This window comes from Taudactylus pleione, unplaced genomic scaffold (genome assembly GCF_031769625.1).
Source record: "Taudactylus pleione unplaced genomic scaffold, aTauple2 ptg000092l, whole genome shotgun sequence".
NCBI lineage: Eukaryota > Metazoa > Chordata > Amphibia > Anura > Myobatrachidae > Taudactylus > Taudactylus pleione.
This window is the reverse complement of record NW_028284494.1, coordinates 10557934-10569024: the sequence shown is the minus strand read 5'-3', so window position 1 is coordinate 10569024 and position 11091 is coordinate 10557934. Positions and strand designations below refer to the sequence as shown.

The 11091-nt window shown below is 47.1% G+C and overlaps 1 protein-coding gene across 1 annotated transcript in view; it reads left to right on the top strand.

The window, feature by feature from the left end:
- Positions 1-1352: 1352 nt before the first annotated feature.
- LOC148527171 (chondroitin sulfate proteoglycan 4-like) overlaps positions 1353-11091 on the top strand; it is a 49420-nt gene continuing 39681 nt past the window's right edge. The window contains exon 1 of the mRNA XM_088469427.1: positions 1353-1508. Within this exon, the coding sequence (XP_088325553.1) occupies positions 1424-1508 (85 nt within the window). The 5' untranslated portion in view covers positions 1353-1423. The remainder of the gene's footprint in view (positions 1509-11091) is intronic.

Sequence of the window (11091 nt, the reverse complement as noted above, 5' to 3'; positions counted from 1 at the left end):
GCACCGCACACCCTGCACCCTTTATAAATACGCCCCTGATTATAAGCCTATTTCCTCCTGCTGTAAACCAGCAGCTCACGCTCGTTAACCCATAGAGTACAGGGTAAGTACCTGGAGCTCTGGGTTAACGCGCTCACAGTGGCGCGTTAAGGGCGAAAGCCATTAACACAGGAGGGTGCGAACTTAAATCTGCGTTAAGTGCAGACTGCGGGCAATAATTGAATATCCCCAGGCACTGCTACAAGTCTGAAGTAAGCATTGCTTCTAAATGAATCTGCCCCTAAATCTGCATATACGCCTTATGACGTTGTGACCCAGCGATGCGGCGACCACGGTACATTGTGCGATCCATTCACACTGCACACTCCGGTGTACGATGGTGCAGTGTATTGTTACATGCTTAATGCAAGAGCACTCAGGGGCCTATTCATTGTTATTTATCGTGATAATTAAGTAAATTAACACTCTATCTCGCCGCTGTGTACGCGGAGACAGCTTCAGGTGGCGTTACCCAATAGAAGCCTATGGGCTTCTTATCGGGACGTTCCCCCATGGAAGGGATCTGATTGGATCCCTCCCATCACCCCCCGTAGCCCGCATTCTTCTGCGGTGTTAAACCCGGAGGTCCCTCTGTCCAGAGCCATCGCAGAGGACAGCTCTTATCGGGAGAGCTGTCCTTTGCGATATTCTTGGTACATACCGCGGTAACGAACCATGGTATGTACCCAAAGACAGGGTAACGTTCGGCCGCGGCTCAGGTGGACTCGGATCCCTGTTTGGGGCGGTTGGGATTCCACAGAATTCAGATTAAATTCCTACCACTGTCTCATTCATTTTGGTATTTACAAAGAAGCATAATGTCACTTTTAATGTGAGAAATAATATTTTTTGTTTAGGTATTTCTGGTTTACAAAATATCATATCTGGTTTTCTAAAACCACAATGCAAGTTGCTGATAAATAGTACTCCATCCAGTCACTGCATTGTAGGAGCCGTTTTACACACTACTAGGTAATCATCATGCAATGTACTTGTGTCACCAATGGTGTACCTACATGGGTAACTTATTTCTCAATGTATATAAACTATATTGCATATTACATGAGAGTAATAACGATAATTGCTATAGTCTCCTGGGTGCATTCTCTTACTCCAAACAAACCCTCCCCACATCCCTCTCCTGCGACCCTGCTGAGGTCTCCCCCCTCCCTGGAGTAATGAAATCTCTGGAGCAGACTACACAGGAGGAAAGTTCGCAGCCGGCAGCCCTCACTCCCCTCTCCCACCCCCCAGCACTGGCTGACGTCAGGCCGCTCTGCGTGCTCCTGGAGTTCGTACAGGCAGCCGGCTGCTGGGGGCACACAGGGCAATGGAGTTAGAAGGAACACTCTGCTATAGTATTATGTGAGCTCCCGCAGAAAGAATGAACTTCTGGGCCAACAGCTTCCCCTCCGGAGTGATTGTACTGGGAGTCCTGCTGTGCGGCAGCTGCCTGCAAACTAGAGCAGGTAAGAACGCAGTACACTGTGGGCAGCCCACCTGTGCCCCCACCCTGTGTACACTGGCACTGTGCAGCCCTCACCCTGTTGCACTGACACTGTGCAGCCCTCACCCTGGTACACTGACACTGTGTGTGCAGCACTCACCCTGTGTACACTGGCACTGTGCAGCCCTCACCCTGGTACACTGACACTGTGCAGCCCTCACCCTGTGTACACTGGCACTGTGCAGCCCTCACCCTGGTACACTGGCATTGTGCAGCCCCCACCCTGGTACACTGACTGCAGCCCTCACCCTGTGGACACTGACACTGTGTAGCCCCCACCCTGTTACACTGGCACTGTGCAGCCCTCACCCTGGTACACTGGCACTGTGCAGCCCCTACCCTGGTACACTGACTGCAGCCCCCACCCTGGTACACTGACTGTGCAGCCCTCACCCTGGTACACTGACTGCAGCCCTCACCCCGTGTACACTGGCATTGTGCAGCCCCCACCCTAGTACACTGACTGCAGCCCTCACCCTGTGTACACTGGCACTGTGTAGCCCCCACCCTGTGTACACTGGCACTGTGTAGCCCCCACCCTGTGTACACTGGCACTGTGTAGCCCCCACCCTGTGTACACTGGCACTGTGCAGCCCTCACCCTGGTACACTGACTGCAGCCCTCACCCTGTGGACACTGGCACTGTGTAGCCCCCACCCTGGTACACTGGCACTGTGTAGCCCCCACCCTGGTACACTGGCACTGTGCAGCCCTCACCTTGTGTACACTGACTGTGCAGCCCTCACCCTGTGTACACTGGCACTGTGTAGCCCCCACCCTGGTACACTGGCACTGTGCAGCCCTCACCCTGTGTACACTGGCCGTCAGCACGCTCAGGGGAACGATACACCATCAGTCAATCACTTTATTTAATTCATTTTATAATTAGTATCCGTTTAAATTGCTGCTTTGTCTGAATGCTCATAGATATTAGCATGTAAAGTTTTCATTAATAGTGTAAAGTTCATTCTTAGTAAAACCAGCGTCTTGCACTAAACTTGCCCATCAGTGCTTGAAACGGTTAAACGGAACGTTGCGATTATAGCTACACTGTTATTTTGTATGCAATTATAGTAAGATCGTCATCAGCAACAAGCTTATAGGTGCTATAGTTCCTGCAGAAACCACATTTGTGTACATGAATTACATACATACACTGTATTAATGATGCTCAGTCTGTACATGTTGCTGTAATGATTACAGTACTATCATCTGTATGTCCCTGGGACATTGATGTTGATGGTTTATTGTGGTTTAGTAATTGCTTATTCAAACGCTGTTGTGAATGTGTTTTGTTTTATTCTTCACCAATTTAGGAGTTCTAGTTAGTGGTGTCTACAGTGCTGATAAGGCTGTAGGTAGCCCTGTATAATTAAATAAAACTCCCATGCTAAATATCACACATTAGAATCCTATTGTGATAAAGAAAGGAAATTCATATTGCACATTATTTCTTTGGATACACAGTGATATGTGATTTTTTTTTTTTTAAATATAAAGTAAAAGGGCTCTATTTCTCATTAGTGGGTCAGTGCACTCCTGCGCATAGAGATTTCACCAGGGGGATCCAGCCTCTCCGGCTTTAAGGGGCTAACTGTTTACTGAAGGCGCACTCATTAGAATCTTAGGGGTAGCTTTGCTGAAGTCTCTAAAAATAAAAAGTGGTGGTGTCGCCCATAGCAACCAATCAGATTGTAGCTATCATTACTTTATAGCATTATTTGTGGTGATGCACATTTTATGTGATTTAGGGGCCATTTTATCAAGGCTTTTTTTTTTTTTTTTTACATAAAATTCTAAACTGGAATTTCTGCATAATTTTATGTATACCTAATATGTACTTAGGGGTCTATTTACTAAGACTTGGATGGAGAAGTCCCAACCAATCAGCTCCTAACTGCCGTGTCACAGGCTGTGTTTGAAAAATGACAGGAGCTGATTGCCTGGGACTTTCTCCATCCAAGGCTTAGTAAATTGACCCCTAATAGTCTAATGCAGAAGATTTCACAGAAATCTCCTGCAAAATACCAGCTACCTCACAGTGGACTGCAGTCCCCATTTTAGTTAATGAGGACTACCGTGTGAACCCTATTTACCAAACATTTTAAAAGCTTTGCTTTTCGAAGTTTGGCCCCTTTTATTTACGTTGTCCTCAGATGTGTAAACTGATTTATGCTATAGGGGCTTTCCTGCCTGCAGCCTCTTTACGGCTTTAGAATCTGATGCTGTGCACAGGAATATTGTCAGATTCTTTGGAAGTGTCTTTCAATAAGGTGAAAGACTCCTCCAATGTGAGATGTAACTGGTTATCGCTGTCCCTGCGAGTTATTATAGAGGTCCTCTCTATAATATGTCCCATATTTGTTTAAATTAAAAAAAGTGTGCCGCATTGCTGCAATTATGAATACATAAGCCCATTAGAGTTTTGTAAAATGTTTAATACATATAAAAAAAAACTAAGGGCCTGATTCAGAGCCGCTCGCTATTTGCGGTCGTTCGTTTTCTAAAAAGGGGTGGCTATTCAAATGAACCGTTCGCACTTTGCGGTCTGTTCACGCCTCTAAGTCTGAACGAGCGAGCAAAACTTGTGGTTGTAATTTTGAAAAATACGCTCCCTGGCCGCTCGCACCATACGTCATGTCCGCTATTTAATAGATTAATCGAGTACATCGAACAGCGTATGAACTGCTCGCTATTCTTGAGGTTGGTTTTTTCAACCACTATTTTGCGAGCAGTTCTGAGTTAAAAAAAACCAAGTGACGTGGTCAATGATGCTGCTGGATTAATTATGCACTCCCTTAAAACGCCCGTTTTGACCTTTAAGCACGCCTGCGTTCTGAATTTCACTCTCCGTTTTCAAACACCTTCCCCTGTTACCACCCACATACGCCTCCTTCTGTCACTCAAAGTAGCAGGCATTCGCTATATAGCGAACAAACGATTTTCGGCCGCACTGACTGGTTCGTGCATGCGTATTAAAATCCGTACGCATGCGCAGATGTGCGAACATCGGTCAGAACGAACGAGCGGCCGCTTACGAGCGGCTCTGAATGAGGGCCTAACTCCCTACAACACATCATTAATATAGCATGCATAGGTACTAGGAATAGTGATGACTGTACCATTTATATTTAGTCATTTGAATTTGCTTTTCATCTGATCTAAAATGCTTCTAAACTGTACACGTGATGTTACATAGAAACCTAGTATTTGAAGGTAGATGAGAATTACTTGGCCCATCTAGTCTTCCCTGGTGGTCAGTATGCCGGCACCGATATCCCAACACCAGTCAGCGTCACGGCGCCAGCACTACGGCCGCTGACATCCCATAGGTAAGTATTGGGGTTAAGGGTTAGGTACTGGGGGGAGGGTTAGAGTTCGGCTGTGGGAGGGTTAGGCACTACGGGTGGAGGGTTAGGGTTAGTCGCTACGGAGAGGGAGGGTTAAGTTTAGGGGAAGGGTAGTATACTTACCTGCCTGTGTCGAGATTTTAACCTGTTCAGGATGCCAGCATTGGGATTCTGAGCGCCAGGATCCTGAGTGCCAGCATTCCGTACCCAACCTCTGTACACTGCAAGCTTGTTCATTAGATGGCACAGTGGCACATGATTAGTATTGGTGGTTCAATGAGTCCTATTCCAACCAGTGCACAATCTGTGTGGAGTTTATACAGCAGTCTACCCTTGATTGTGTGCGTTTCCTCTGGTATTCTTCTAGAGTCCAAAAAATATATACTATTAGGTCATAGTTACCGACATTCTGGTAGCCCCTCTGGGAGGGGGCCTCAAGGATGGTGCAGCAGGAGGTGTAGGGGTGGCTGAAGTGGGCAGTGCGGGGGTGTGATGGAGCGATCTCATCCTCGCCCCCCCGCTTTATAATGCCGATATTACCAGCATTATAAAGCATAGGGCGGGGCTACGATGATGCAATTCAATGCAAATCGCCTCATCACCCCCGGACTGCCCACTTTCGCATGGCTGGTGGCCATGCCGAGGGACGTGCCTACTATTGCGGGGGGCCGGGAACGACACTAGATTTTCAGGAGGCTCCCAGCAGTCCCTGTAGACTAGGCAAGTATGTATTATGTTAACAGTTTTGGATGAAAATAACCTGTGAGTGTTCTGGATGTTTGTGTGCTAGAAACATGTACGGTGGAAGCTCCCCTGGGCAGGGACTGATGTGAATGATTACACATTAGCAGTGAAAGTGCTGCGTAGTATGTTGTCGCTCGGTATGCAAAGTTTAATTATAATAATATTCTAGTGACATCCTCGGCTTTAGGCATTTTTGCCACTGATTTATCACTATCTCATATATACGGGTCTATTTACTAAGCAGTGTTAGGAAACAGAGTGAAAAGTGATAAGGTGCCAGCCAATCAGCTCCCAACTGTCATCTCACAGGCTGTGTTTGAAAAATGACAGATGGGAGCTGATTGGCTGGCACCTTGTCACTTTCTTATCACTTTTCACTCTGTCTCCTAACACTGCTTAGTAAATAGACCCTATAATATCTTAATATGTATAGTTTGGAACAGAGAAGGGAAATAGGGGACATGATGGGAAGAGATGTACAAGAACACGAGGACATGCACTGAAACTGGAGGGAGGTAGGCTCAGAGGAAATTTTATGAAAAATTGCTTCACAGAAAGGGTAGTGGATAAGTGGAATAGCCTCCCATCAGAGGTGGTTGAAGCTAAGACAGTGGAACAATTTAAACATGCTTGGGATAGGCATAAGAATATCCTTAAGAGAGACCTAAGGAGCAAGTAGGCTGTGTTTGAAAAATGACAGTTAGGAGCTGATTGGCTGGTACCTTATCACTGTTCATTTTATCTCCTAACACAGCTTAGTAAATAGACCCTGTGTTTCTAATAGTGACAATATAAAGATTTGTGGACTATACTTTACAGTAAGGCATGGATTGTACAAAAGGTGATGACATCAGAATACATTTTTTATACAGGTGATATTTACAGGGTTTTATGTATATTAACATGACATGTATTAGCGTATAATCCAACAATTGTCCAGTTTAAGATACTGATATTCTTGTAGCTAATGTGCAGTGATCTTTAATGCTGCTCTGCCAGTTAGGGAGGAAGTTGAGTATTATAATTCCACTCTTCCTCAGAGCCTAGGGGGCCATCCATCCAGCCATTTTCCCCTGGATTCTGTAGTAAGTCTTACTGCTGGCGTGGTATCCCTTTGGTGACTAGCTACTAGCATGGTATCATTGCTGCTAACTGCTGTTATTGGAACCCAGTGTGGGCTAGCTGCTGGGCTGGGATTCCTGTGGTGGCTAGCTGCTGGCATGGTATTCCTTTGGTGGCTAGCTGCCGTGGTGGTTAGCTGCCTACTTGGGATCCGTGTGGGATCACTGTGGGTGCTAGCTGCCGGTGTTGAATCCCTGTGACGGGCAGAATTTGGTGTGAGTTCCCAGAGATGGTTAGAAGGTGGCAATATATTCACCCCTCTTAGGACTGTAAATATGTACCCAGAGTGTACCGTCACGGCAGCCCAATACATGGCACCTCTTCCCGGCATAGATAGATAGATATGCACCATATTTATTTTCCTTTTTTGGGGGGAGCGGGCACCAAATTATAACTTGCCTCTGGGCGCCTGGGATGAATTTACGCTACTGGGAGGTCCCTACCGACAAAAAGGATGTTCCTGGACCTGGCGAGGTAAGTAATGATAAATACCAGTGGCATAGCCATTTTGTATCACTGCGATACTAAACAAAATATGCAGCTGATATTTAGGTTTGTTGTTAAATGGGGTCCATAGACGCTAAGGGGCATATTTACTGAGGTGCAGGTTTTTAGAAGTGGCAATGTTGCACATAGCACCCAATCAGATTCTAGCTGTTCTATTCTAGAAGATGCTAGATAAATGTTAAGTAGAATCTGGTTGCTAGGGGCAACATCTCCACTTCTCAGTAAATGTACCCCTAAGTTCCAAACATTCCTGAGATACCATTTTATCCCTAACTGGAAAATAAATACATAGGAAATGTTTTGAGCACAGTTGTTAGTAAGTTATGACTCCTTTTAATTTTCCCAGTATGTAATGTATTTCCCTGCAGCAATTGTGCCTAATTTGTCTCCTATATCGTCTACATTTCTGTAGCCTGTAATGTGTGGAGGAGTTACAAGGATTAGAAAGCAGATGTCATGTACTACTTTAAAGAGCAACAGCTGAGACCCATTCACCCTCCTAAAATATACAGAAGTGCAGATCTGTAGTCTTTCTACCTCCTTAACACATTCTATGCCAGAAAACAAATTTGGTGGAATATCGCCTGAACAATGCTACATTATGAATATGTATTAAATGTGTCCAGTCAATATATATGAATTAAAAACAGTAAATTTAAGAATACTGACAAATTTTGTATAGATAGGCTAGTAAGGTAAAATACAATGTGGCTTATTTACCAGGTCACCAACATTGTGTTTACGGTACAGATGTGTCCACATACATCTATCCTCCGTGCGCTACGAGTCTCGTTACACAACGCGTGAGCGCTGTGTGACACGGTAGTGCCGAGCGTCTTTCTGTGGGACTTTTTCCCTTCATAAGCATCTTATTCGCACAGTGATGCCGCTTCTGCTGGTTAAAATGATATGCAGCATGCCTATGTTCTGTGTGCGACTGCGGGTGTATCTGCATACGAAATGCTTCATTAGTGTCAGTGGCTGTGAGACTGTAAGGTAGAGTTTTGCATGCAGATACATCCGCTACCGAGTCACGACACAGCATGGTGCGAATAGAAGGGCTGGTCAGGTCCGTAGAGAGCCCGCCCGGGTAACGGAGGTGGCGTGGCCTAATCATGGGAGGTGTGGCCACGCCTCCTTGACAAAAAATGAAGAATAAATCACTTTTGCAGCACCGCGTAGCTGTCCCGTGCGCCGGGGAGGGGGGCGCTGCAAGCCCCCCAGCCCGGCGCTAAGCCGGGGGGCGCGACCAGTGTGATCGTGCCCCCCACAGCCATAGGAGACTGCTCAGGCTGCAGCAGCAGCCGCGAGCAGTCTTGCACTGTAGCCCAGCACAAGCTGTGTGCTGAGCTAATGTGAGGGTGGGGGGGCGACGCCGGCCCCTCTAGCAAGCCCGGGTAAACTGTACCCACCCCCCCCCCTGTAGGTGCCCATGCGGCTGTTTAGCACTCAATGACGCTAAGTGTATGTGGACACATCTGTAGGTGCCAAAACATTATAACCAATCAGACTTTGGCTTTAGTTGTAACTTGTAACTTGTAACTTAAAATAAACAGAGAAAATCACGGTCTTTGCGTGTGCCCAGAACTTTCCACGGCTGCTCAGCTGCCCCAACCTCTCTCTAAAGCGTTTGGTTGCAGAGCAGCAGGTGAGGTGACCTCCCAACCTTGCTCCCCTGAGGGACACCGAGGCCTATGGGAGGGACAGCAGGGACAGTTGGGAAGTTTGCCCAAGTTATACTTGTCAAACCTGGAGAGGAGTTGCAGCAGGCCACTGAGGGGCGGAGCTTGGAGCCCCCTCCCTATGGACCCATATTTCCCAGTTTTACTAGGAAGTGGGCAGGGTGCGGTAGAACCACCCACTCTGCAGTGAGTCCGCGAGCTACCTGAAAAATAGTGAGTCACCCGGACATTCCATGAGAGTTGGTAAGTATGGCCTAAGTGCAGTGGGGGTCATTCAGACCCGCTCGCGAGCGCAGGACGCTCGCAAGCGGGTCGATGTTGCCCCACTGCGCATACGCACGACGGAGGGAGCTCCATCGTGCGCATGCGCGAGACCCGGATAGCGACGGGTTCTCCGTCGCTCCGGATCTCGCACCAAAGGGGGCGTACTGTCGATGTTGATTGACAGCACGCCCCCTTTGGTGGGCGTGCCGGGGGCGTGGCTGCCAGACGTAGTCGTTGCCATGGGCACGCCTAACGTCTGAAGCCGGCCCCACTGACATCACTAGTGATGTCAGTGGGAGTGATTTTGGCTCTGATAGAGCCAAAATCACTCCAGGGCTTGTGGCAGCGAGACCCTACCGCAGGGTCTCCGTTGCAAGCCCGATGGTCGCGATGGTCTTGACCATCATCATGGATGCTCGCATAAGCTGTGGGTGGTCACCCACAGCTATGCGAGCGTCCAGGAGGACGCTCCATTTTCATGGAGGAAGGCCCTGATTCAGAGCGAGCGCTCTGGTCAGAGCGTTCAGCTCTGAATCAGGCCCAGTGTTCGTAATTGCTGTTGAATATATAATTAACAACCATGGAAAGTGTAAAAATATCAGTTAAAATTACAGATAAAAAATGTATAGGGCCCCATTTATCAACGAAGCATGAAGACTTCCTTTCTGCATTAACAAACTGCGGTAATCTAAGATTACCGCTATTTGTCCCGGCATCTCTAGATGGCGAGAGCGATGCAGTCATCATTTATAGCAATGGGGACCCAGCGCTGCCTTTCAACGAAGCCTTCCAGGCTCTGCCGGGCCTCCCTATCATGCACATGCGCAGACGGGACCGCTGGTGTTTACCTTCGTTGATAAATGGGGCCCTCCATTTTCAATGGTTCAGTATGTTTTGTTTATATGTGTGGCATAATCTTTTAAATTAAATTTATGTTTAGTCAAAACCTACAGAGTGAGGAAGGTGCTGCGCTGACAGAAGGTTTGACCCCTAGGAGTTAATTTATGAAGCTATCAGGGTGATTGATATTGTTTCAGGGAGTCTCCCTGACAGTCAGAGTGAGTTGGCCCTGCCCAATTTTAAAACGCTAAAATGTGCCCTGCCCTTATGGCGGCACCCCGCTAAAACAGCCAGCCGGGTCCCGTTCCCACCTGAGGGCCACAGTATCCAGTGGAGGGAAGAGTTGCAGTGAAACAATCAACGTCTGGTGAATAGATGCTATGCGCATGCTGCAGGGAGAGATTTGGGGCTGCCCAGCATCTCCGTGAGTGCTGGGCACTACCTACAGTGATGAATGGGGGCGTTTCTTAAGGACACGCCCTCTTTTCATGTGATCACAGACTCTTTTTTTTTTTTGGACATGCACGTGCCTTCGGTGCGTGCAATAGTGCCCTCTTTACCCACAGACTTCCTACCCCACTACAGTTCTAGAGTGAACACCAGTCAAGTATGATTCAAAGTGAAACACACAGCTTAGTAAATTTACACGCAAGTACCAGAAGTTCATCTTTTGTTGATTTTGAGCATGTAAGTTCCCAGGACACAAATTGGCTCTTTAATAACCTGCAAGATGCAGGCACAGGGTGATTCCAGCGAGTCTGCTTGTATTTTTAAAGTCTCAATCATTTAAAAGGCAATAATGGGCTGGTTTCGCCTTTTTAAATGATTGTCGCTTTAAAATCACTGGAATCTCGCCCGTTCCTTCATCTCGCAAAGCTCACTGTGTATGATATATGGTGCTCCAGCCAATCAGCTCCCAACTGTCAACACCTTTTTCGTACACCATTAAAATACGCAACGAGCTTTATCACTTGTTGTGAATGATAAAACTCGTTGATAAATGAGGACCTCTATTTGAAAAGTGACAGTTAGGAGC